The sequence below is a fragment of the Pristis pectinata genome, chromosome 3, assembly GCF_009764475.1.
Source record: "Pristis pectinata isolate sPriPec2 chromosome 3, sPriPec2.1.pri, whole genome shotgun sequence".
Taxonomy (NCBI): Eukaryota; Metazoa; Chordata; class Chondrichthyes; order Rhinopristiformes; family Pristidae; genus Pristis; species Pristis pectinata.
The window spans coordinates 141198967-141226563 of NC_067407.1; the positions used below are offsets into that span (position 1 = coordinate 141198967).

The 27597-nt window shown below is 48.9% G+C and overlaps 1 protein-coding gene across 1 annotated transcript; it reads right to left on the bottom strand.

The window, feature by feature from the left end:
* Positions 1 to 27178, bottom strand: ltv1 (LTV1 ribosome biogenesis factor). The gene is made up of 11 exons (XM_052012920.1): positions 27033 to 27178; positions 25913 to 26041; positions 23184 to 23378; positions 19244 to 19331; positions 17907 to 18042; positions 15307 to 15535; positions 15054 to 15181; positions 12130 to 12260; positions 11084 to 11136; positions 6520 to 6720; positions 1 to 3948 (listed from the first exon to the last, which is right to left on the bottom strand). The coding sequence occupies exons 1-11, from the start codon at positions 27033 to 27035 to the stop codon at positions 3838 to 3840; spliced, it is 1404 nt and encodes a 467-aa protein (XP_051868880.1). The 5' UTR covers positions 27036 to 27178; the 3' UTR covers positions 1 to 3837.
* Between the last annotated feature and the right edge of the window lie 419 nt (positions 27179 to 27597).

Below are 27597 nucleotides of genomic sequence, written 5' to 3' on the forward strand. Positions count from 1 at the left end.
CTAGTTTCCTCCCACATTCCAAAGACATACGGGTTAGGAAGTTGTGGGCATGCTATGTTGGTGCCAGAAGTGTGGCAACACTTGCGGGCTGCCCTAGAACACTCTACACAAAAGATACATTTCACTGTGTGTTTCGATGTACACAACTAATAAAAAAGACATCTTATCCCATGGTGACTATCGAACAGTTCCCTTATACGATGAGATGAACTTGTTTGACCTTGCACCTTAGTGTCTACCTGCAATGCACTTCCCTGTAGCCATGACACTTTACTCTGTATTCTGTTATTGTTTTACCCTGTACTACCTCAATACACTGTGTAATGAATTGATCTGTACAATCGGTATGCGAGACAAGTTTTTCACTGTACCTCAGTACAAGTGACAATAATAAACCAATACACTTGGACAGGTACATGGATAGGAAAGGTTTAGAGGGATATGGGCCAAATGGAACTAGCTTAGATGGGCATCTTGGACAGCATGGATGAGTTGGACCGAAGGGCCTTTTTCCGTGCTGTATGAGATGTTAAACCAAGGGGCTGTCTGCCTTCTCAAGTGGTTGTAAAATATCCCACTGCAACATTTGGGAGAGCTTCTCCCCACTGTCCTGGGGCAATATTCATCTGTCCTTGGATGGAGATGCCGTTTTTGGGGACTGTCGTGCACAAAAATGACTTCCCCGTTTCCTACAATATTTCAGAGGCATTGCAGTGATGGCTAAACATTCTGTTCTTCCTGAGGCAGTGAAGACCACTCATCACTGGAGGGTGGTGGTTATAGACTGTGGGGGCAGCTGGGCAGAGGGGGAAGATAGATATGACAGCAATGTAGGGAGGAGGGTTATTGGAGCTCAAGGGGGAAAGAGCCACTGAGGTCACAGGCAAGGATTCAGGAATCCTGGGTCCAATGCCATGTGGTCCTGCGATAAGGACAGCTCAACAGAAAGGAAGGTGCAGAAGCATCAACGCAAGTCAGGATTTTTTCAGCCTACTGAGTAGTTTTGTGATACACTTGAATTTAACTGCTCAGGGTTAATTTGTACAATCAAATAAATGTTACAAATCTACTCAGCATGACAAATACATAACATAAAGTTGTTTTTCCACAAGTTACTACATAGGTTAAGCGTAGAAAGTGACAAATGAAAGAATTGATGCTTTCTCCATAGAAAACGCTTTTTCAGCCTGTTTAGTAGTTTTGTGAAACACCCCCTCAAATAGCGGGGGTGGTGGAGAGAGAGAGAGTACATAATATAGGAACCGTTGATAAAAGCAAGATCAAGCCTTCAGACTACTCTCTTTGAATGCTTATGTTCTTTTAGGGATTAAATTCAAGTTAACATGGGCATGACTGGAGGAGTGTAGATCTCCAAGGGTTGCCCAGGGAACCATAGAACCATACAGCACAAAACGGGCCCTTCGGCCCACCATGTTGTGCCGTCCATCAAACCACCCTCACACTATCTAACCCTTTCCTCCCGCATATCCCTCTATCTCACATTCCTCCATGTGCCTATCCAACAAACTCTTGAACCTGTCCAATGTATCAGCCTCCACCACCACCCCAGGCAGTGCATTCCATGCCCCAACCACTCTCTGGGTGAAAAAATGGCTATTGTGATGTTGAAATTAGGCAAAAATATGAAGGGATTTGAAAACCAGGTTGGGAACCTTCAGGCTGAGACGTGTTGGACCAGTGGAGGACAGTGAGACAGCAGTGATGGGTGATCAGGCCCTAGAGCCCCACACTCTCTCCACAACCTCCCCGGCCCCCTCTTCTCTGAACTCACCATGAAAACCCACCTGCCACCTGTCCAAATATCTCTTTCCAATGGTTGTGTCAAAACTTGCTTTGATAACACTCCGGTCAACGTCAAGGATACTACGTCATTCTCATTTCAACTGGAGCGGGAAGATGGGCATCGTAAAGGGGAGGGAGGTGGCTTCCTTTAACACCAAGATTTAAATAGAAATGCAAAGTATAAAATGTGCTAGATGTCTATGGGAGTGGAGGTTCAGGCAGAATAAGTGGCTGAATTATCAGAAACCCATTCTAATTGTTCTTAGTCTACAGGACTCAGTGTGAATTGACCAGCCCTTTAAACATCAAATCGCAGGGTAAGGGTGCACTGTAGTTCTCTGGAGAAGCTGTCCCTTTATCCCATTGCACTGTTGGCCACCATAACCCCACAACCTCTCCCAAGGTGCGTCCAAGTGAAAGTGGGACTGGGGCAGGTAACACAACAGATCTTTTCCACAAAGGAGCCCAAGGGAAAAGGGCTACTGTCCTCAGAATTCCTGCACTTGAATCCCATCCTCCGCCCTGCATGGGTATTCTCCACTGGGGGCCCATTAAGGTTTATTGAAGCTGCCAAAGCTTGCAGGGCCCCTGCTGGAGATACATGAAGAATGGCTATTGTGATGTTGATAATAGTGCTAGCATCACACGACTGGGGCTGTTACAAGAACAATGAGCCCTCTGCCCCAGTTTACTCCCCGACCTGGATGGGGCAGTGCTCTGCCTTTGTAACCCTGTTGTTGCATCATTTCTATATACGCTGTCTTTGATGGTGCCAGTGATGGGTTTGAAGGGTCAACAGCCGTCCACCTACTTACGAGAAGCATTCATTTCCTGCCTGCTGATTGAAACTCGGTCTCTAAACCGGATGGTGTGGGTCTGCGGGTAGGCGAGTGACCAGACTCCCTTCACCCCTCACGTGTGTCAGACCACACTGCCCTCTGTAGCAACGGTTGCTAGGGTTGACAAAGGAAGCCATTTCCCTCTCCTTTCCCTCCAGTGTTTCCTTTCACCGGGCCTTCACTCAACTTTGGACAATTATTCATTTGAAACTTTTTTTTTGCGCGGGGTGTGGGGCCAGGAATGAACCCCACTCCTCGGAGAAAAGGGATAATTGAGGAAGAGCACATTATTATTTCATCTTGAATGAGGCAGTGCCTAGAACATCAAGGTGCTGTCACCATATTGTGTGCTTGGAGGCTGGTTATTCAAGACAACGGTGCATTGAGCTCTCCAGATCCAAGAGCAGATCATTGAACAGCTTGGGAGTTCCCCCTGAGAAAAGAATCCCTGCTTAAGCTCAAATGCCTTAAATCCCATCACCGATTCTCAAGATCGATGGAACCGTCATCAAAGAGGAGTTGAGGCCAGAATAGATCAGTTACGTATCTCTTAAACTTTTCTGCTCCGAGAAATATTGGCCAAAGTCCTTTCTCTACCTCAGACAAACACCAAGAGATGTCAGAAGGGTTAAAACGGAGTATCACAGCCAAAGGGTCACACCTGCGACAGTGCTGCCCTCCCTCAACTCGGCAGAAAGCATTGGGCTGGATCACGCGCAGAGGTTCACCATTCTCTGACCCCTGGGTGAGGGAAGGACCTCCTACTGAAGCACTCCTCTGCCAAGGGAACAACCACAGCCAACACCCTCACTACACCACACCAACAATGCCAGCAACCCCACAACTCGTTTCACAAAACATTTTTATGAAGATGTACGAAAACAATCCAATTTCTATTCTTCGAAGTACCCGGCAAGGATCATCACTGGATACTGCAGAAGGAGCCCCTCTTCCCCACACCCTTCCCCTCTCAGAGCTTCATCCTTTGATGCCCAGCGAGGTTACTTTTGTGGAGAAGGTCTGGGGTCACTGCTGCTCCCAAAGGGTTGGAGGTTCCCCAGAGTGAGCCACGACCATCAGTTCGCTTGCGTCCAGCGTTGGGATGACCACTTGCCAAGTTGCGAGTCTGAGGTAACATTCTCCCTTGGTCCAACCCCTGTGGGAGGGGTAAATGTGCCACCCCCATCGCCGACCCTCAGAGTTTAATCCCTTGCAAGTTCTGTCTCAGGTTCAGTAGCACCTGCTCCTGTCGTGCTTTCTCCACCTTGAATGCTGCTCTGTTGGATTTTTTCTCAATTCTTCGCTCCTGTCCAGGGATCAGAGAGGGAGAGATGATCAGACAAGTCAAAACAACATCTCAAATAACAATGAGTCAGAGTACAGGAAGGAGATAGAGAGCTTAGTGACGGTGTCATGACAACAACCTTTCAAGAGAGCTCGTCATTGACTTCAGAAGGGGGGCAGTGCACACGCTCCTGTCTACTTCAACAGTGCCGATGTTGAGAGCTTCAAGCTCCTAGGAGTGAACATCAATAGCCTATCCTGGTCCGACCACATGGACACCACGGCCAAGAAAGCTCACTAGCGCCTCTACTTCCTCAAGAAGCTGAAGAAATTTGTCCCCGTCGATCCTCACCAATTTTCATCGATGCACCATATCTTATCCGATGCATCATGGCTTGGTGTGGCAACTGCTCTGCCCGAGACCACAAGAAACCGCAGAGAGTTGTGAACACAGCCCAGCACATCACGGAAATGAGCCTGTTTATACTTCTCGCTGCCTTGGTAAAGCAGCCAACATAATCAAAGGCGCCACCCACCCTGGACATTCTCTCTTCTCCCCTCTCCTATCAGGCAGAAGATACCAAAGCCTGAAAGCACGTACCACCGGACTCAAGGACAGCTTCTACTCTGCTGTTATAAGACAATTAAATGGTCCCCTAGTACAATCAGATAGACTCATGACCTCACAATCTACCTCGTTATGACCTTGCACCTTATTGTCTGCCTGCACTGCACTTTCTCTGTAACTGTAACACTATTCTGCATTCTGTTATCGTTTTACCTTGTACTACCTCAATGCGCTGTGTGATGAATTGACCTGTACGAATGGTGTGCAAGACAAGTTTTGCACTGTACCTCAGTACATGTGACAATAATAAACCAATACCAATATGGATCTGAACTGCAGACTCTGGGGTTTCCTCATGGGAACAGAGCAGCTCATTGGCAGATCTGACAGAGGCATTCAAAATAAGAGCCTGGCTTTGTTAGAATAGAGGCAAAAGTGTTTCCAGAGGAAGGAGAGTAGGCAACCAGAAATATTAAAGACAAAAGAAACCAAAAGGGGAGATAAGAATTTTTTTGATGTAATCTGGAAGACACTGTCTAAAAAAAAGGTAGTGGAAACAGAATCAATAGTGACTTTCAAAAACGAATTGGAGATGTTTTCAGGGTCACTTGGAAAGAATGTGGAGTGTGACCAATTGGAGAACTCCTTCAAAGAGCAGGCACAACGGGCATAATGGGCAGCTTCCGTGCTGTGACCCCACAGGGTTCCAAGGCTACTGAACAAGGGGTAGGGTGAAAGGAAGAAGAGGTCATGGCCTGGGATTTGTGAACTAGAGGGACAGGTCTCCACTGTGACCGGTGTCCATAGTTTAATGGGAACTGCACAATTAGCCAAGAGCATCAATTGGAGGCAACCACCAACTAATCCTGCATCATGAATTCATGAGATTAGTCACTTGCAAAGGTGAAGCTTTTACTTTAACAACAGGAACAGCCAATAGTGAACTGAGGACACACAACACACGGGGCTGCAGGATTAGCCACCATCATTACTGCAGCTATGGACAAGTAATAAATATCTCACGTCACCTTTGAACTGCTATTAAAAATTATTTTAAACCGCTGCACTTTGCACTCTGTAACATCCTCCTTGTCGAGTGTTACCCAGTACCCAACATAAACCAAAGGCATTGCATTTCTATAGCACCTTTTCCATTTCTTCTGGGACTTTGAAGTGTAATGACTGTTGTAAGAGTCTACTCTGCTCCACAAAGAGCAAAATGTTAAGACTTTCAGTCTATTTCCCCCCCTCCAGGGTTGGAAAATCAAGAACTAGAGGGTGAGAGGGGAGAGATTTAAGAGAAACCTGAGGGGCACCTTTTTCACCCAGAGGGCAGTCTCAAAATGGAACGAGCTGCCAGAGGAAGTGGTTGAGGCAGGTACATTAACAATATTTAAAAGACACTTTGACAGGTACATGGATAGGAAAGGTTTAAGAGGGATTTGGGCCAAACACGGGCAAATGACACCAGCTTAGATGGGCACCTTGGTTAGCATGGACGAGTTGGGCTGAAGGGCCTGTTTCTGCACTGTATGGCTCAATAAAGACCAGATAGAGTAGACAGCCAGCACCAATGCGCTGCCTGGAGCAGTGGTGGAGGCAGGTACTTTGGTCAAATTCAAGAGATTGCTAGATAAGCATATGGAGGAATTTAAAATAGAGGGATATGTGGGAGGAAGGGGTTAAATAGTCTTAGGCAAGGTTTGAAGGGCGGCACAACATGGTGGGCTGAAGGGCCTGTATTGTTCTATGTTTAACAGATGTTAGTGATTAAATGAGAGATAAATATTGGCCTTGTGGAAATCTTTAACCCACAGTAGAAAGTAGGCAGTGACTTGGTTTGAAGTCTTATCTGAAAGACACCACTTCTGACAGTGGGGCTCTCTCTTGGTACCGCATACTGGAACGTCAGCCTGGACTTCTCTGGAGCAGACAGCAACTGAAACCACCCGTGCACCGACCCCTCACCCAGCCCCACACCGTATGCGTTGTTACAGAGCAGACAAGGCCAGGAGGGGTGCACACCTTCCGTTCCACTTTAATCGCCTGTTTCCGGAACCTTTTCTCTTCCTTGCTCTCCCCGCGCTGACGGGTCTGTGTGGAAGCCCTCGGCAGGTCACTGGCGTTGATCATTTCCATCCGTTCCAGCTGTTTTGCTGTGAGACTCGGTCTGGGTAACACACCCAATGGGATTCCTGTTTTACTGGAAATCTTGATCGTACTAGGCTGAAAAAAAATTAATGAGAAAAAAACCTTACCACTGTTAGATCTGGAGATATTGTTGTCAAGAAGGTTCTATGGAAGTCAGGAATGAGGTGCAAATCTTATGCTACAGTGGTTTTATTAGGAGGTGGACTCTTGGCCTCACAATCTACCTTGTTATGACCTTGCACCTTATTGTCTACCTGCACTGCACTTCCCTGTAGCTGTGACACTTTACTCTGTACTGCCCCAGTGCCTCTACTTCCTCAGGAGGCGAAAGAAGTTCAGTTTGTCCCCTTTGACACTCACCAACTTTTATCGATGCACCACAGAAAGCATCATCGTATCACGGCTTGGTACGGCAACTGCTCTGCCCAGGACTGCAAGAAACTGCAGAGGGTTGTGGACGCAGCCCAGCGCATCACGGACACCAGCCTCCCCTCCTTGGACTCTGTCTTTACCTCTTGCTCTCTTGGTGAAGCAGCCAGCATAATCAAAGACCACACCCAACCGGGTCATTCTCTCTTCTCTCCTCTTCCATCGGGTAGAAGATCCAGGAGCCTGCAGGCATCTACCACCAGGCTCAAGGACAGCTTCTATCCCACGGTGATAAGACTATTGAACAGTTCCCTTATACGATGAGATGGACTATGACCTCACGATCTACCTGTTGTGACCTTCCACCTTATTGCACTGCACTTTCTCTGTAGTTGTGACACTTTACTCTGTACTGTAATTAGAACCATAGAAAAATACAGCACAATACAGGCCCTTCGGCCCACCATGTTGTGCCGACCTTCAAACCACACCTAAGACTATCTAACCCCTTCCTCCCATATGTCCCTTCATTTTAAATTCCTCCATATGCTTATCTAACAATCTCTTGAACTTGACCAACATATCAGCCTCCACCACCACCCCAGGCAGCGCATTCCATGCACCAACCACTCTCTGGGTGAAAAACCTCCCTCTGACATCTCCCTTGAACTTCCTACCCATTACTTTAAAGCCATGCCCTTTTGTATTGAGCATTGGTGCCCTGGGAAAGAGACGCTGCCTGTCCACTCTATCTATTCCTCTTAATATTTTGTGCACCTCTATCATGTCTCCTCTCATCCACCTTCTCTCCAATGAGTAAAGCCCTAGCTCCTTTAGTCTCTCCTCATAATCCGTACTCTCTAATCCAGGCAGCATCCTGGTAAATCTCCTCTGCACCTGCTCCAACGCCTCCACATCCTTCCTATAATGAGGCGACCAGAACTGGACACAGTACTCTAAGTGTGGTCTAACCAGTTTTGTAAAACTGCATCATTACTTCGCGGCTCTTAAACTCAATCCCACGATTTATGAAAGCTAACATCCCATAAACTTTCTTAACTACCCTATCTATCTGTGAGGCAACTTTCAGTGATCTGTGGATATGAACCCTCAGATCCCCCTGCTCCTCTACACTGTCCAAAATCCTACAATTAACCTTGTACTCCGCCTTGGAGTTAGTCCTTCCAAAGTGCACCACCTCACACTTCTCTGGATTGAACTCCATCTGCCACTTGTCAGCCCAGCTCTGCATCCTATCAATATCCCTCTGCAAGCTTCAACAGCCCTCCACACTATCCACAACACCATCGATTTTTGTGTCAACTGCAAACTTGCTAACCCACCCTTCCACCCCCTCACCTAAGCCATTAATAAATATCACAAAAAGTAGAGGTCCCAGAACCGATCCCTGTGGGACACCACTAATCACAGCCGTCCAATCTGAATGCACTCCCTCCACCACAACCCTCTGCTTTCTACAGCCAAGCCCCCCTTGATCCCTTGGCCTCTGACCTTCTGAAGAAGCCTACCGTGTGGAACCTTGTCAAATGCCTTACTAAAATCCATGTAGACCACAATCACTGCACTACCCTCATCAATCTTCCTGGTCACCTCCTCAAAGAACCCTATCAGGCTTGTGAGGCAAGATCTCCCCTTCACAAAGCCATGCTGGCTGTCCCTAATTAGTCCACGTTTCTCTAAATGCTCATAGATCCTATCTCTTAGGATCCTTTCTAACAACTTACCCACCACAGACGCAAGGCTCACTGGTCTGTAATTCCCTGGACTATCCCTACTACCTTTTTTGAATAAGGGGACAACATTTTCCACCTCCGGTACCATCCCCGTGGACAATGAGGATTCAAAGATCCTAGCCAAAGGCTCAGCAATCTCCTCCCTCACCCCACGGAGCAGCCTGGGGAATATTCTGTCAGGCACTGGAGACTTATCTGTCCTAATATTTTCTAACAGCTCCAACACATCCTCTCTCTTGATATCTACATGCTCTAGAACATTACCCTTACCAACACTGTCCTCAGTGTCATCAAGACCCCTCTCCTTGGTGAATACTGAAGAGAAGTATTGTTTTTACCTGTACTACATCAATGCACTCGGTGCTAACTCAATGTAACTGCACTGTGTAATGAATTGACCTGTATGATCGGTATGCAAGACGAGTTGTCCACTGTACCTCGGTACAAGTGACAATAATAAACCAATATTCATCATCGTACAGGTCAGACAGGGTCAGCCTGTACCAGAAAGGCAAGTAAAGTAGTAACGTAACAGTAACCGAGGAAACAAAGCACATGCTTTCCTTTTATACTGCAAACCCGTCTGGACCAGGTTAGATAAGAAACCTGTGAACAGGTACAGACTGAATCACACCTCAGCTTTGCAGTCAAAGAAACTACAGAAGTATAGAACCAAATGTACTACAAGTTACCAGAAGTTTACAGAGAAACAGGTGATTATACAAACATTTCAGCAAGCGTAAAGAAAGCTAAAACTACAAGGAAAAACAAAAACAATCTGGACCATAATCCAAGTGAGCAACTTAGCGAAATGTCTCCGTGCTTCAAAAAAGATGGACAGATACGGTGCCAAACCACACAAAGAGCAGCCAAGTCATTGTCCAAAGCTTAGTCAAGGAGGAGTGATGCCAAGGGAAGTGATTCCAGTGTTTATGGACCCAGCAGCTGATGGCACAACTGCTGAGTGATTAAACAACATACAGGGAGAGAAATGCACATTGAATGGTAAATGGTAACCAACAAATATTTTGTGTGTTTGCCAAAAGACACAAAAATACATTCTTGACAGACTGGAGAACAAGTCTGAAGAGAACGAGGGGAGACGGAAACACAACATTAGCATGGGATTAACGGGACTGAAAGGTGACAAATCCCCAGGACCTCAGGGTGGGGCATGGCATACAAGAGCTGGGGCATTACGTTGCAAATTTACAAAGGAGTGGTGCGGCCACACTTGCAGTACTGCGCGCAGTTCTGGTCGCCACGCTATAGGAAGGATGTGGTTGCGCTGGAGAGAGTGCAGAGGAGATTCACCAGGACGTTGCCTGGACTGGAGGACCATTGTTGAGGAGAGATTAGATAGGCTGGGTTTATCTTCCCTGGAGTGAAAGAGACTGAGGGGTGACCTGAAAGAAGTACACTTTGAAAGGACGAACTCCAAGGCGGAGTACAAAGTTAATGGCAGGATTCTGGGTAGTGTGGAGGAGCAGAGGGATCTGGGGGTTCATATCCACAGATCACTGAAAGTTGCCTCACAGGTGGATAGCTTGTGGGATGTTAGCTTTCATAAGTCGTGGGATCGAGTTTAAGAACCGCAAGGTAATGATGCATCTCTACAAAACTCTGGTTAGACCACACTTAGAGTACTGTGTCCAGTTCTGGTCGCCTCATTATAGGAAGGATGTGGAGGCGTTGGAAAGGGTGCAGAGGAGATTTACCAGGATGCAGCCTGGTTTAGAGAGTGTGCATTATGAGGAGAGACTAAGGGAGCTAGGGCTTTACTCTTTGGAGAGGAGGAGGATGAGAGGAGACATGATAGAGGTGTACAAAATATTAAGAGGAATAGATAGTAAATAGCCAGCACCTCTTTCCCAGGGCACCAATGCCCAATACAAGAGGGCATGGCTTTAAAGTAATGGGTGGGAAGTTCAAGAGAGATATCAGAGGGAGGTTTTTTACCCAGAGAGTGGTTGGGGCATGGAATGCGCTGCCTGGGGTGGTGGTGGAGGCAGGTACATTGGTCAAATTCAAGAGATTGTTAGATAAGCATATGGAGGAATTTAAAAGAGGGATATGAGAGAGGTAGAGGCTAGATAGTCTTAGGTGAAGTTTAAAGGTCAGCACAACATGGTGGGCCGAAGGGCCTGTATTGTGCTGTACTGGTCTATGGTTCTATAAAGTTATGAGGGAAGACAGAGTAAATAATCAAAATCTTTTTCCGTGGCAGGGCTATCAAAAACAAGAGGTTGTGAGCCGAAGAGCCTGCTTCTGTGCTGTACAACTCTATGAGTTACTTCTCAAATCGGAGATCATACCTTCGGCGGGTCTGTTATCAGCTTTGGGTGGTTGTAGAGATTGGAATAGGTACCTGCACAAGGAAGAGATTCAGACAGAGGAATTAATACCATCACGTTGCAGGGTTAGTTATTCTGACCAGCTGTAGTACAGGGTCAGGCTGCTAGCATTACTTCCACACTGAATATAGCACAACGCCTCCATCAGTGCTGCCCCTCCTACAGAGCAGCACCTCCACTGGTGCCACGCCTCTCCCGCTACACCCACCCCCACCCAATAATGAGGCGCTCCCCCCTCAGTGTTGCTCCTCCAGCAGTGCAACACTCCCCCCTCTCCCCGGCACTGCCTCCGTACTCCAGATTTTGTGCTCCTCTCTAGTGCTGGATCTCTCAGGAGGTGGGAACGTGATCCACCGAGACATTTAGAGAGGGTGCAGAGGAGATTTACCAGGATGTTGCCTGGATTGAAGAGCATGTCTTGTGAGGATAGGTTGAGTGAGCTGGGGCTTTTCTCTTTGGAGAGAAGGAGGATGAGCGGTGACTTGATAGAGGTGTACAAGTTGATAAGAGGCACAGATCGAGTGGATAGTCAGAGACTTTTTCCCAGGGCGACAATGGCTAACATGAGAGGACATAATTTTAAGGTGATTGGAGGAAGGTATAAGGGGGATGTCAGGGGTAAACTTTTTACACAGAGTGTGGTGGGTGCGTGGAACGCACTGCCGGCAGAGGTTGTGGGGGCAGATACATTAGGGACATTTAAGAGACTCTTAGATAGACACATAAATGTTAGAGAAATGGAGGACTATGTGGGAAGGAAGGGTCAGATAGATCTTAGAGCAGGATAAAATGTCAGCACAACATTATGGGCCAAAGGGCCTGTACTGTGCTGTAATGGTCTATGTTCTATTACCAGCATCAGACAGGAGACCGAAGCAGTAAACCTACGGCAGCAGTGTGCTCAGTTTTGGTTGACCCAAAGCACCTAAGTGGTCTGCTGATCCCCCAAGCACAGCAAAGAGGGGAGGGAATCTCTCTGGGGCAAGCTCCTTGCAGACAGTACTCACTGAGAATGGATTCACAGTCCCATCGCTCTGTGGGTTCCTCAGTGACCAGGGTCTCCATCTCCCCTGGCCCCTCCTCCTCCTCCTGTATCAGTACCTCCGCTCTTGGACCCAGATCGTCTGGCATCTGACAGCTGTGGGAGAGATCAGGAGTTAAACCAGAGCTCCTCCCAGGAAGGTGGGGGTGATTCTAAAGCACAAAACACACTGTGAAGGGTCTGAAGGGGCGGGGTGGAGGTGGCTCCTTCCTAAAGTGTCCACCCAGAGAAGCACTGAGCAGGATTCCATAGAACAGTACAGCACAATACAGGGCCTTCGGCCCACAATGTTGTGCCAACCTTTAAACCTCACCTAAGACTATCTAACCCCTTCCTCCCACATATCCCCCTATTTTAAATTCCTCCATATGCTTATCTCGCAATCTCTTGAATTTGACCAATGTACCTGCCTCCACCACTGCCCAGGCAGTGCATTCCATGCTCCAACCACTCTCAGGGTAAAAACCTTCCTCTGATATCTCCCTTGAACTTCCCACCCATTACTTTAAAGCCATGCCCTCTTGTATTGAGCACTGGTGCCCTGGGAAAGAGGCGCTGGCTGTCCACTCGATCTATTCCTCTTAATATTTTGTACACCTCCATTATGTCTCCTCTCATTCTCCTTCTCTCCTAGAGTACAGCCCTAGCTCCCTTAGTCTCTCCTCATAATGCATACTCTCCAAACCAGGCAGCATTCTGGTAAGGGATGATTCCTGTATTGTTCCTGTGAAACACCCCAGTCTGCTCATGGAGGGAGGTCCGGGGCTCCTCTACACAAAAGGGCTTATAACCATTAAACAAGCATCTGCTGATTTTGCTTAATGTTTATGATTTTAGAGGTTTACTGACCACATAGAGATACACTGACCACAAAGAGAAATATAACATCATGGGGGACATAGATAGGGTGAACAGTCAATCTTTTTCCTAGGGTTAGGGAAATCTAAAGCTAGAGGGCATAGGTTTAAGGTGAGAGGGGAGAGATTTGAGGGGAGTCTGAGGGGCAACCTTTTCCCACAGAGGGTGTCCGCATATGGAACAAGCTGTCAGAGGAAGTGGTCGAGGCAGGTACATTAACAACATTCAAAAGTCATTTGGACTGGTTCATGGTTCAGAGGGCCAAATGCGGGCAAATGGGACTGGCGTGGATGGGAATTGTGGTCGGCATGGACCAGTTGGGCCAAAGGGCCTGTTTCTGTGCTGTATAACTCCATGACAAACATTTTAACAGAACAGTCCCAGGAACCTCAGTTATATGGAGAGGTTCTGACTACTCTACTATCAGCAATGGAGGTTGAGGGAAAGACTCCAAAATATCCAGTACTTTAACCCAATCCTTATTTACTCTGTCAAAGTGACAAAGGCACATTGGTTTGTAATAATTGGCAAAAAAAACCAGGGGAGATGAGATTTGTTTAAAAATACGAGTTGTGTTAGAATCAAAGAATTGTACAGCAGGGACAGTCCATTCAGCCCAACTCATCCATGCTGACCAAAGAGCACCCTTCCGTATTAACCCCATTGCCGAGCACTTGGTTCACCGCCCTCTGTGTGATAAGTGATTCAAGTGACCTGGGACTCTTGTCTCAGAGGACAGCAGAAGTCCTTCAACAGGAGGTATTGAGGAAATGGGGCAAATGCTACAGGAAAATTTATTGGACTATAGGAAATGGAGGGGGAGTGAGATGAAGTGAACATCAGAACACAAGGAAACAGTAGACCGCCCAGCCCCTCACCTACCCCACCATTGTCTGACCTGCCCCAGGTTTCAATTCCTTCTCTGTGCCAGATCCCGACAGCCCTCTATTCCCTGGTCTTTCAAACATTTACCTGCTTCCTCTTCAAATAACCCCAATGATCTGGCCTCCACAACCCTCTGGGGTAAAGAATTCCAGAGACTCAGCACCTCCCGTGAGAAGTTGTTTCCACAAACCTCAGTTCTGAATGACACCATCCCCCCACCCCCCCGCCAATCTTGCTTTATGGAAACAGGTTGAGGTAACTCGGCCTTTTCTCCTTGGAGTGACGGAGAATGAGGGGGACCTGATTGAGGTGTATAAGATGATGAGAAGCATTGATCGGGTAGAAAGTCAGAGGCTTTTCCACAGGGCTGAAATGGTGGCCACAAGAGGACATAGGTTTAAGGTGCTGGGGAGTAGGTACTGAGGAGATGTCAGGGGTAAGTTTTTTTTTACTCAGAGTGGTGAGTGTGTGGAATGTGCTGCCGACAACGGTGGTGGAGGCGGATACAATAGGGTCTTTTAAGAGACCGTTGGATAGGTACGTGGAGCTGAGAAAAATAGAGGGCTATGGGTAAGCCTAGTCATTTCTAGGGTAGGGACATGTTCGGCACAGCTTTGTGGGCCGAAGGGCGTGAATTGTGCTGTAAGTTTTCCGTTTCCAACACGTCCCATCATTCGAGACTCTGCCACTGGTGGAAGTATCTCAACATCTCCCGTTTCACACCACCCCCCCCCCACCACCCCCCCCCCTCCCACCCCCACCCCCACACCCCACACCCCCCCACCACCACACACCCCAACCCCACCCCCCCCACCCACCACACCCCCCACCCCCCCACCACCACACACCCCCACCCCACCCCCCCCACCCACCACCCCAACCCCCCTACCCACCACCCCCCCAACCCCCCACACCCCAGGATCTTATATGATCATCCCTCAATTCTTTGACACTCCAAAAGAATATAGATATAATTTCTCTAGGTGCTGATGATAGGATAATCTGCTTATTCCAGGAATTAGCGCAGTGAATTTCTTTTAAACTGCCTTCAACATCCTTCCGTAAATAATGGGGCCAAAACGGTGCTCAGACCCGACTGAAATTCTTTCTGAACATCCCCAGGCTGTGCTGGGAGACTCCACTTACTCTTTCGACTTCTGATTGTGATAATCTGAGATGACTTCACCAAGCCGCTCACTGTCCGCCTGAATGCAGCCCTCTAGTTCGTGGTGATCCAGAGCCCCAATCTCGTCGTCGTCATACTCTTCGTACAGCTGGAGGAGCGAGGAACACAAGGTGAAGAGGGGTCGCTGGCTGAAGATAGACAAGGAGGCAAGGGAGGGGAAAAGGAGGGTGTGGATGTTGACCCATGGATGGGTGTGGGATCTTTCACACTGACCTTCTCGAACCGGTCGTCCAACAGCGTGAGCTGCTCATTCCGCCTCATCACTGACGATGTCATGGAGTAGTTGGTGAAACGACTTCTAGTCTCTTCTTCCATAAAGAGGAACTCCCGGGGGCCCCCTCCGCTGCTGCCGGATTGTGAGCTGTCCTCATCGGACAGGGCACCGTCCGAGTCAGGATCCTCGTCCTCCGTATCCTCCCAATCATCTTCACCGTCAGATCCCCTGGAAGACAGGAACACGCTCATTCCGGGTCTCCCGCGTAAGGAGCCACCTCATGAATGTCGAAGCAACTACAGGGCAACTGGGCAGGAGTGTGGTCCCGCAAACAACCGGCAAAGCTTCACTCTGGGGTGGAGCTGGTGAATGGGCCTTCAGTCAGTGAATCGGGGGATTCCCTCCCTCCTCCATCCCCCTCTCCCCACCTGCCACCCTCTTCACAACACCCACCAGGTCGCGTAGCAGTCCTGAACCATGGATGGTGAGGGGAAGAGGGCAAATCCTGCACTGGGAAACACGGGCACGCTTAACGCTGGTAGGCACGGTAGTGTAGCGGTCAGCATAACGCTTTACAGCGCCAGAGACCCGGGTTCAATTCCGGGTCTGCGTGGGTTTCCTCCGGGTGGTCCGGTTTCCTCCCACATTCCAAAGACATACGGGTTAGGAAGTTGTGGGCATGCTATGTTGGTGCCGGAAGCATGGCAACACTTGAGGGCTGCCCCCAGAACACTCTACGCAAAAGATGCATTTCACAGTGTTTCTATGTACGTGTGACTAATAAAGAAATCTTATCACAGCACCCAGAAGTGGGCAGGGAAGACACCCACTCAGCTCACCCGATTTCACCGAAGGGGTCGAAGCAATCCCACCACCTCACAACCCAGTGTTCTTTCCCAACGGATTGCAAGGCAATAAAGGGGTGGGGGAGGGAGGCAGCAACATCTGGATGGGACGGAGGTTTCTCCCCACCCATCACCTGCTCTTAGACGTCAGCACTTGGCAACGATAACTGAAGGAAACCAGAACCTACAAGGACAGGAGACTCCAGGCATTCCAGGAGACTCCAATAGTACCAACAGGGCTGGGAAGTAAGGCTTCCCTCAACTAATCTTCCCTGCTGTAGAATAGATATTATTAAACTGGAAAGAGTGCAGGAAAGATTTACAAGGATGTTGCCAGGACTTGGGGGGCCTGAGTTATAGGGAGAGGTTGGACAGGCTAGGTCTTTATTCCTTAGCATACGAGACTGAGAGGTGATCTTATTGAGGTGTATAAATTCACGAGGCGCATAGATAGGGTGAATGCACTGTCCTCTCCATGCCCCCCACCCCTGCCAGAGTTGGGAAATCAAGAACTAGAGGGCATAGGTTTAAGGTGAAAGGGGAGAGATTTAAGAGGAACTTGAGGGATATATGTAACACACACACACACACACACACACACACACACACACACACAAAGGGTGGTACATGTGTGGAATGGGCTGCCAGAGCAAGTGGTGGAGGCAGGTACATTAACAACTTCTAAAGGACAATTGGACAGGTACATGGATAGGAAAGGTTTAGAGGGGTATGGGCCAAACATGGGGAAATGGGACTAGCTTGGATGGGGCATCTTGGTCGGCATGGATCAGTCGGGCCATAGGGCCCGTTTGTGTACTGTACGACTGTAAACACAATCTGGCATCTGTACAAGCCCATCACTAATCAAGCTTGCCGCAAGCAAGCTTTTCATTGCACCCGTACTGTACCTTGCCATTATGTGCACATGCAATAAACATACGACGTACTTTCACTCACCACCACAGAACCAGAGAGGCAGTGGTACAGTCCCAGGATAGAGCAGGGATAGTGTTAGGACACCCTCCTGCATTCTGTAGAGGACATCGACACGTTGAGTTCCTCCTTGCTGCAGCTCAGCCGGTTTCTGGATGAGTCCAGGGATGGCCACCACCAGGAATCATCAGGATTCACCTGCCCGGGAATTGCAGGCATCCTACCCAACACCAGCCCACTCCACATGCCTCCCTTCTGCACAGTACAGTAGTGTGCAGGCACGGTAGTGTAGCGGTTAGCGTAACGCTTTACAGCGCCAGCGACCCGGGTTCAATTCCGGCCGCTGTCTGTGAGGAGTTTGTACGTTCTCCCCGTGTCTGCGTGGGTTTCCTCCGGGTGCTCCGGTTTCCTCCCACATCCCAAAGACGTACGGGTTAGGAAGTTGTGGGCATGCTATGTCAGCGCCGGAAGCGTGGCGACACTTGCGGGCTGCCCCCAGAACACTCTACACAAAAGATGTATTTCACTGTGTGTTTCGATGTACATGTGACTAATAAAGATATCTTATCTTATATTACTCAGCCTGGTGACCCACTTCCTAGTTCTCTCTGGACAAGTGGCAAGGTAAACTATTCTGAGATGAGGTGTTGCAGTCATATGGGACAGGCTGGGAATGGGATAGTGTCCCTTCCCGTCCAACTTTGTGCACCCCGCTTCCCCCCATCCCTCAAGCTCACAGGCGTCACTGCTGCTCTACGGCAACAGCGCGAATCATTCCTGGCATCTCCACCCCAACTCCCAGTAGCCAACAACCCACGTACGTCTGAGCAACCACTTCGCTCCCTCTGCCCACAGCCTTCATCACAAAGTCATCCTCCAGGACGTTGTCTGGGTCGTCAAAGTCAAAGTCATCATCCAGAGCAGCCACGATATCCGGGTCCAGCTCCGGGAGGGGTCCTGAGGAAAGATCCGAGCACACCGTGAGCATCGAGGGAACCTCTCACAGCCAGCGTGTTCCACTGAGCACACCCAGCTCCCACAGCAACAAGCAACCACTTGGTAAGGCCACATGTGGAGGACTGCATGCAGCTCTGATCACCCATTTACAGGAAGGATGTGGAGGCTTTGGAGAGGGTGCAGAAGAGGTTCACCAGGATGCTACCTGGATTAGAGGGCGTGTACTATAAGGAGAGGTTGGACAAACTTGGGTTGTTCTCTCTGGAGTGGCAGAGGCTGAGGGGAGACCTGAATGAGGTTAATAGTGCAGGCACGGTAGTGTAGCAGTTAGCGTAATGCTATTACAGCACCAGCGAACCAGGTTCAATTCCGGCCGCTGTCTGTAAGGTGTTTGTACATTCTCCCCGTGTCTGCGTGGGTTTTCTCTGGGTGCTCCGGTTTACTCCTACATTCCAAAGACGTACGGGTTAGGAAGTTGTGGGCGTGCTATGTTGGCGCCGGAAGCGTGGTGACACTTGCGGGCTGCCCCCAAAACACTCTACGCAAAAAGACGCATTTCACTGTGTGTTTCGATGTACATGTGACTAACAAAGAAACCTTATAAGATTATGAGAGGCATAGATAGAGTAGACAGCCGGTATCTTTTCCCCAAGGTTGAAATGTTTAATACCAGAGGACATTTAAGGCGAGAGGGGGCAAGTTCAACGCTGCCAGGGGTGGGGGTGGAGGCAGATACAATAGGGGCATTCAAGAAGCTCTTAGATAGGCAGATGGATGTGGGGGAAATGGAAGGATATGGACATTGTGCTGGCGGAAGGGATTAGTTTAGTTGACATTTGATTACTAATTTAATTAGTTCGGCACAACATTGTGGGCCGAAGGGCCTGTTCCTGTGCTGTACAGTTCTGTGTTCTACGTACTGAAATTATAATGGCCCTCACTCTCCTTCCCCAATCTATGGCAGGAGGTAGTTCTCCGCCCCGGGACTGAGGAAATCGGAGAAGTCAGCCACCTGCTCCTTCAGACCCGTTCTGCAACGTGCTGACAGCTGATCCTCTATCTCAATACTACCTTCCCATGCTCTCCCCAAACCCCTTTCTGCTCGTTGTGTCAAATTGTATCGTGGAGCCTCGAGCACCGAATGCAGACGGACGTTGGCGCAGCGATCGGAACCGGTGTGAAGCATCAGTCCTGGGATTACCTCGCACAGGAGCAGCTTTGTTCAACAGGCCCGTCTCCTCTTCAAACTCCGAGGCAAACACTGACGACGGCAGGTTAATGGAGCAGCTCTGGAAACACAAGGACAGGTCTCAGGTTTAACGTTCACTTCGCACGAGGGGGCGGGCTCACTCGCAGCTCAGAGTTAGTAGATGCTGTCACACCACGACGGTCACGTTCCGTGGACAACCTCTAATAGATCTCACCCATCCCATGGTGGGATCTGAAGCTTGCTGCCTGAGGCAGAAGCCCTCTCCCCATTTAAAACTAGCTGGATAAGCCCTTGAGGACCCACACACCGACAGCTGGGGAGTGGGGATTGAACCAAAGTCCCCTTTGGGCCAAAAGGGAAATGATTGGTTGAATGTCCGCCTCCACTGCTATTAGTCATAGAGCACGGAAACAGGCCCTTCAGCCCAACTCATCCATGATGACCAAGATGTGTCTGAGCCAGTCCTTTATGCCTGCATTTGGCCCATATCCCTCTAAACCTTTCCCATGCACATACCTGTCTAAAGGCCTTTTAAATGTCGTAATTGTACCCGCCTCTACTACTTCCTCTGGCAGCTCGTTCCACACACCCACCAAAGTTGCCTCTCAAGTTCCTCTTTAAATCTTTCCCCTCTCGCCCTGAACGTATGCCCTCTAGTTTTAGACTCCTCTACCCTGGGGAAAAGACTACCTACCTACCCTATCTACGCCCTTCATGATTTTATAAACCTCTAAGGTCACCCCTCAGCCTTCTTCACTCCAGGGAAAAAAGTCCCAGACTATCCGCTCTCTCCTTATAGCTCAAGCCCTCCAGTCCCGGCAACATCCTTGTGAACCTTTACTGCAATTGTTTCCGTGATTTCTAAGAATTCACCGGTGATTTCACAGCTTCAGCACAGGCATAAGCTAGAGGTGGGGTGCCCACCCCTTCCAGCTTTACCTCAGCGACCACTCACAAACTTCACAGTAGTGGTTCACCACCAGCTTCGAGGACAACAGTTGTTGGTCTTGCCAGCTTTGCCCACAGCCCTGGCACAACGCTCTTTGCCATGAGGGCAGGAAAAAGAGTGGCAGAGCTATAGTGGTCGGGGATTCCACTGTAAGGGGGATAGACAGGAGCTTCTGTGGCTGCAAATGGGACTCCCGATTGGTGTGTTGCCTCCTAGGTCTAAGGGTCGGGGATGTCTCAGATCGGTTGCAGGGCATTCTGGAAGGGGCGGGTGAACAGCCAGTTGTCGTGGTGCACGTAGGTACCAACGATATAGGAAAAAAGCAGGATGAGGTCCTACAAGCCAAATTTAGGGAGCTAGGAGATATATTAAAAAGTAGGACCTCAAGAGGTAATAATCTCAGGATTCCTACCTGTGCCACATGCCAGTCAGAGTAGGAACAGCAGCACAGTTAGGATATGTGGCTTGAGCAGTGGTGCAGGAGGGAGGGTTTCAGATTCCTGGGGCATTGGAACCAGTTCTGGGGGAGGTGGGAAACTGGAAGTTTGGGAAAACTTTAAAAAGCAACAAAGAACCACTAAGCAAGCAATAGGGAAAGGGAAGATTATAAAAGTAAATTAGCATAAAATATAAAAATAGTAAAAGCTTTTATAATTATATAAAGCTGAAAAGGTTGACTGAAGTGAATGTAGGTCCCTTGGAAGATGAGAAGGGGGAATTAATATTGGGTAATATGCAAATGGCTGAGGCCTTGAACGACTATTTTGTGTCAGTCTTCACAGTGGAGGACATGTCTAAGATGTCAAAAAGAGATGTTATGGATGCAATGGGAGGTGAGGACCTCGATACAATCACTGTCACTAAAGAGGTAGTGATGAGCAAACTAGTGGGCCTAAAGGTAGACAAGTCTCCTGGTCCTGATGGGATGCATCTTCAGGGTACTGTAGTGGTTAACGTAACTATATTACACCGCCAGCGACCCGGGTTCAATTCCGGCTGCTGTCTGTAAGGAGTTTGTACGTTCTCCCCGTGTCTGCGTGGGTTTCTTCCAGGTGCTCCGGTTTCCTCCCACATTCCAAAGACGTACAGGTTAAGAAGTTGTGGGTGTGCTATGTTGATGCCAGAAGCGTGGCGACAATTGCGGGCTGCCCCCAGAACACTACACAAAAGATGCACGTCACTGTGTTTCAATGTACACGTGACTAATAAGATATCTTATCTTAAATGGCGGAGGTTATAGTAGATGTACTTGGAATAATTTATCAAAATTCTCTGGTCTCTGGGCAGGTTCCAGCAGATTGGAAGACAACAAATGTCACGCCACTGTTTAAAAAAGGATGTAGGCAAAAGGCAGGTAACTATAGGCCAGTTAGCTTAACATCTGTAGTCGGGAAAATGCTTGAAGCTATCATTATGGAAGAAATAGCCAGACATCTGGATAGAAGTGGTTCCATCAGGCAGACACAGCATGGATTCAGGAAGGGCAGGTCCTGTTTGACAAACTTACTGGAGTTCTTTGTGGATATAATAAGTGCAGTAGATAGAGGGGAACAGGTACATGTTGTATACTTGGATTTCCAGAAGGCGTTTGATAAGGTGCCATGTGAAAGACTTGTCCATAAGATAAGGATGCATGGAGTTTGGGGTAAGGTATTAGCATGGATAAAGGACTGGTTAACCAATAGAAGGCAAGGAATGTGTTTCTCTGGTTGGCAATCAGTAGTGAGTGGGGTGCCGCAGGGGTCAGTGCTGGGGCCGCAACTGTTCATGATATACATTAACGATTTGGAAGAGGGAACCGGGTGCAGCGTATCTAAGTTTGCCGAGGACCTAAATTGAGTGGAAAAGCAAATTGCGCAGAGCATGCGGAGAGTCTGCAGAGAGATATAGATAGGTTAAGTGAGTGGGCAAGGGTCTGGCAGACAGGTAAGATATCTTTATTAGTCACATGTACATCGAAACACAGTGAAACGCACCTTTTGTGAAATGCGAGGTCATTCGCTTTGGAAGAAAAAAATAGAAGATCAGATTATTTAAATGGTGAAAGATTGCAGCATGCTGTTGTGCAGAGGGACTTGGCAGTGCTTGTACATGAATCACAAAAGGTTGGTTTGCAGGTGAAACAGGTTATCAAGAAGGCAAATGGAATGTTGACCTTCCTTGCTGGAGGGATTGAATTTAAGAGCAGGGAGGTTATGCTGCAACTGTACAGGGTACCGGTGAGGCCGCACCTGAAGTACTGCGTGCAGTTCTGGTCTCCTTACTTGAGGAAAGATATACTGGCTTTGGAGGTGGTGCAGAGGAGGTTCACCAGGTTGATTCCGGAGATGAGGGTATTAGCCTATGAGGAGAGATTGAGTTGCCTGGGACTATACTCACTGGAATTCAGAAGAATGAGTGGCGATCTTATAGAAACATATAAAATATGAAACGGATAGATAAGATAGAGGCAGGAATGTTGTTTCCACTGGTAAGTGAGACTAGAACCAGGGGACATACAGTAGCCTCAAGATTCATGGGAATAGATGTAGGACGGAGATGAGGAGAAACTGCTTTTCCCAGAGAGTAGTGAATCTGTGGAATTCTCTGCCCAGGGAAGCAGTAGTGGCTACCTCACTAAATATATTGAAGACACAGTTCGATAGATTTTTGCATTGTAGGGGTTACAGGGAAAAGGCAGGTAGGTGGATCTGAGTCCACGGCCAGATCAGCCACGATCTTATTGAATGGTGGAGACGGCTTGACGAGCCAGATGACCGACTCCAGCTCCTATTTCTTATGTTCTTATGTTTTTACGAGAATATGGGGATGCTGATTATCCCCTCTCCAGCACCATCCATCCACTGGTCTCCTGCGGGTGGTGGGAAGGTGAATGGTTTTGGTTGGGAGTGAAGCATGAAGAGAAACACTCCTCAGGATGCTCTCCTCCCCACACACCAGAGTGGACGTTCCCGCTATCCCGCTTGCCTCTCTGATCCTTACGGGAATCTGCTGCACCTCACGTTGCACACCGTCTCCCGAAGCAGCTGCCGGCTGGGCTCCCTGCGGCCATGGGCTGGAGGCCACGAGTTCAGCGACTGGAGACGCCTCCTTCAGGTGCTGCAGGTAGTTGTAAGCATCGTCGAAGAAGATGCCGTACTTCCTCTCTTCCTCTTTCTGCTTCTGCAAGTCGGCCCTCTGCAAGAAAGGAGTGGAGACTGGGTCTGAGCAACGCTTTGCCGGTTCACTTATTAAATAGACGTATGTTGACTCAGAGACCCGTACGGTACGGAACAAGCCCTTCGACCCACCATGGACGTGCTGAACATGATGCAAAATTAAACAAGTACCATCTGCCCACACGTAGATGTCTTATACCATGGGGATCACAAGAAGCAATGTCTCAAGAAGGTGACATCCATCATTAAGGACCCCCACCATCTGAGCCATGCCCTCTTCTCGATGCTGCCATCAGGCAGGAGGGAACAAATTTCACATCATATGTCAGTGATAATAAATCTGATTCTGGGTACAGGAGCCTGAAGACCCACACCTCAAGGTTCAACAACAGCTTCTTCCCCACTGCCGTCAGGTTCTTGAACCCACCTGATAATCCCCAACACTGCCTCGGACTATTTTTTTCCTCTCTCGCAACTTGCGCTAACGTCACGTTTATTTAGTCAAGCAAGTTCTGTATAGTTTATGTTCACTTAAGTGCACGTTAGCTTATGTTTGTAACGTACTGTGTTGCTGCTGCAAAAAGCTAATTTTCATGGCATTTATACCCTGGGTGTGCATGCCAATGACAAGAAACAACTTGATCCACATCAATTCCTTGCACACTCACATGCCTGTCTCAATGCATTTTAAGCACCACTACCTATCAATCTGTGTAAAAGAAAACTTTCCCTCTCTCACCTTAAATGCATGTCCTCTAATATTTGACATTTCTATCCTGGGAGAAAGGCTGACGGTCTACTCTATCTCATCATTTTATAAACTTTTATCATGTCTCCCCTCAGTCTCCGAGGCTCCAGAAAAAACAACCCAAGTTTGTCCAACCCCTCCTTGTAGCTCATACCTTGTAATCCAGGAAGCATCCTTGTAAACCTCTTCTGCACCCTTTCCAAAGCCTCCACATCCTTCCTGTAATTTGGTGACCAGAAATGCGCACAATCTCTCTCAGCAAGAACTCTGCTCACCCTCCTCTCGTCCCCTCAGGTTGTGGGCCCGTCCCACTCTCAGAGTCGAGCGTGAAGGCCTCAGCTGACCCCAGTGCGGTACTGAGGGTGGCAGATTTGCTTCCCTTCAGTTGAGAGACCATGGCCCCACCTGCCCTCTCGGGTAGACGTGAACATTCCCACTGGAATACTCTGAATAAACCCAGGGCATCCTCTTTGGTACCTTGGCAGAAATTTATCCCATAACCAGTCCTATTGAAAAGATTACCTGGCCATTACAGCATTCTTCTGCCACACCTTGCTGCTGCTTTTGACAAAATACAAGAGGGTGTGTGGGAGGGGGAGGGAAAAAATAAAACAGTAACAGGTCTGCTAAAGGGTCCTGGACCTGGCACATTAACGGTTTCTCTCCCCACAGATGCTGCCTGACCTGCTGAGTGTTTCCAACATTCTCTGATTTTATTGATAGAGTAGCACATTTCTCATGTTACCTGGAGAGCTGTTCAAGTCAAAAATATAAATCCCAACTGAGGAATTAGATAAACCTGAAATTTAAAAATCAGAATCAATAACTGAGTTATTAAAATAAACCTGTGATTCAATGATCTCCTACAGGGAGATCCTTCTCTGGTGTTTCCAGACTCACATCACATAACACCAGGCTCAAGGGCAGCTTCTATCCCACAGTGATAAGACTATTGAATGACCCTTATATGATGAGATGGACTCTTGACCTCACAATCTACCTTGTTATGATCTTGCACCTTATTGTCTACCTGCAATGCACTTCCCTGTAGCTGTGACACTTTACTCTGTATTCTGTTATTGTTTTTACTCTGTACTACCTGAATGCACTCTGCACTACCTCAATGCACTGTGTAAAAAGTTGATCTGTACAAACAATATGCAAGACAAGTTTTTTTTTAAACTGTACTTCGGTACAAGTGACAATAATAAACCAATACCAATGTCTCACACACATTCAATCACACAGAGTGCAATGTCAATTGCTGAAAAATTCTGAGTGCACAAAAGGATAGGAAATGTAATCCTGAATTTAAAGCTGCAGAACCAAGGATTCAGGATTCCAGAGGAGACAAATTATTTAACCGCAGAAGTAACAGCAAAATCTTGAAAATTGGGAAGCATTTTTTCCTCACAGAGTATCGAGAAATTCTGGAATACGCCGCAGAAGTAACAGCAAAATCTTGAAAATTGGGAAGCATTTTTTCCTCACAAGAGTATCGAGAAATTCTGGAATACGCCATCTCGAAAGGCTGATGGTCAACTAGAGCTTTCAAAATCGAAATTAATAGTTTTATATTGGGCTGTGGAGAAGGGAGGGACAAGGAGTGAAGCTTAGTAAATGGAGTTGAGTTGCAGATCAACCATGGTTTCACCAAACAGCATAGCAGGCCCAAGGGGCTGAATGGCCTCTTCCAAATCCTATCCAAGGACCCAGAGATGAAGACACGTTAATGACAAGGAAGCCAAGTTGTGGGACAACACATGCGCACGCTGGCACACAGCTGTCAGTTACATGTGACGCACCTCAGCTGGCAGCAGAACTCGCTGGGGGGCTTTCTCGTCGGCGACCAATGGGTCCTTCTGGCTCCTGTGCACCAAGTGAAACGTCACCGCCGACTTCTTCTCGATGAACGATTTCTTCTTCCGGTGCGGCTGGGAAACAAAAACAAAAATAGGTTAAATGCGGGGAAGCAGAACCACGGACTCCAAGACCAGTCAGGCAAACAGCTTCAGAGTCTTGTCTTTTTAAACGTTGCAAGACACGTTTTTCGTTGTACCTCAGTACACCTGACGATAATAAACGAATTCGTCAATACTTATAGCTGCATTTACCACGTATATTGTTTGCTGTGAGCTTCATGTGAGCAAGGACTATCATTGCACCCTGGTGTACATGACAATAAACAAATCCGAATTTTGCTCTGGACTCCACCGCCAGTGGAAATATCCCTTCCCAGCATGGAACTGCAGAGGTGAGGGAGCTCAGTGTTGCTAGCCACTGTCCGTCAGTACCATACTCTTTAATAGAGCTTCATAACCTACCACAGTCACCCCGCCTGCCTCTCACACCTCCGCAGCTTTCCTGCTTTATATTGAACTACATCACTTTCAGGTTTACTGCAAGGTCCCTTCACGTTGTGGTCACTTTCCTCAGAGACCCAGTAGAAGATTAATTAACCCTTTCTTGCGGCACAGTACCGGCACCGGTCAGTGGTAGACCGGTTAAAGCTCTCCACAGTTACGGCTGTCAGAGAGGACAGTTTACCCCATCGCTGCCCCCCCCCCACCCCACCCCCCACCCCCCACCCCCCCCACCCCCCACCCCCCCACCCCCCCAGCGCAGGGAACCAGCCGGGTCACTGGGCTGCTCTGGGGCGGGAGCGCTCCCTCACCCGTTGAGGGAGCTCCGCACCAAGCAGAGACACGAGCGGGAGACCCGGCGGGTCCGGCAGCGCCCCTGAAGCCTCCGCTTCACGCGGCTCAGGCTGAAGACCTCTGGTCACGGCCGCGATCGCCGCCCTGAACCGGGGACGCTTCGTCCCCACCCCCACCCCCACCGGCCGACCCGCTGCCCGAGGCCCGGCCACACGGGGGACGGGCCGCTCCCGCCTCTGCCCCGGGATCTTGCCGCCGCCTCACTCACCATCGCGCCGCCGCCGCCGCCGCCGCAACCTCACGGCGGCGAGAACGAAGCACCGAGCACAGGCCGCACACACCGGCCACCACGCTGGATTCTGATTGGCTGCGGGGATGGGGCACTCTGGGATACTGGCTGTCCGAGGATCGAACTCCAGGCTCTGATTGGCTGCGGGGATGGGGCACTCTGGGATACTGGCTGTCCGAGGATCGAACTCCAGGCTCTGATTGGCTGCTGGGATGGGGCACTCTGGGATACTGGCTGTCCGAGGATCGAACTCCAGGCTCTGATTGGCTGCGGGGATGGGGCACTCTGGGATACTGGCTGTCCGAGGATCGAACTCCAGGCTCTGATTGGCTGCGGGGATGGGGCACTCTGGGATACTGGCTGTCCATGGACAGAACCTCCAGGCTCTGATTGGCTGAGTGTAATGGCCGGGCCCCGCCCACACGGAGGCCCGGCGGCGGTTGTTGTCCGAGATCCTCTCTCCACAGACGCTGCCCGACCCGCGGGGGCAGCGACGGTATTTCCGCGCTCACTGCAGACTGCGAGCTTCGAGGGTCATGTTGGG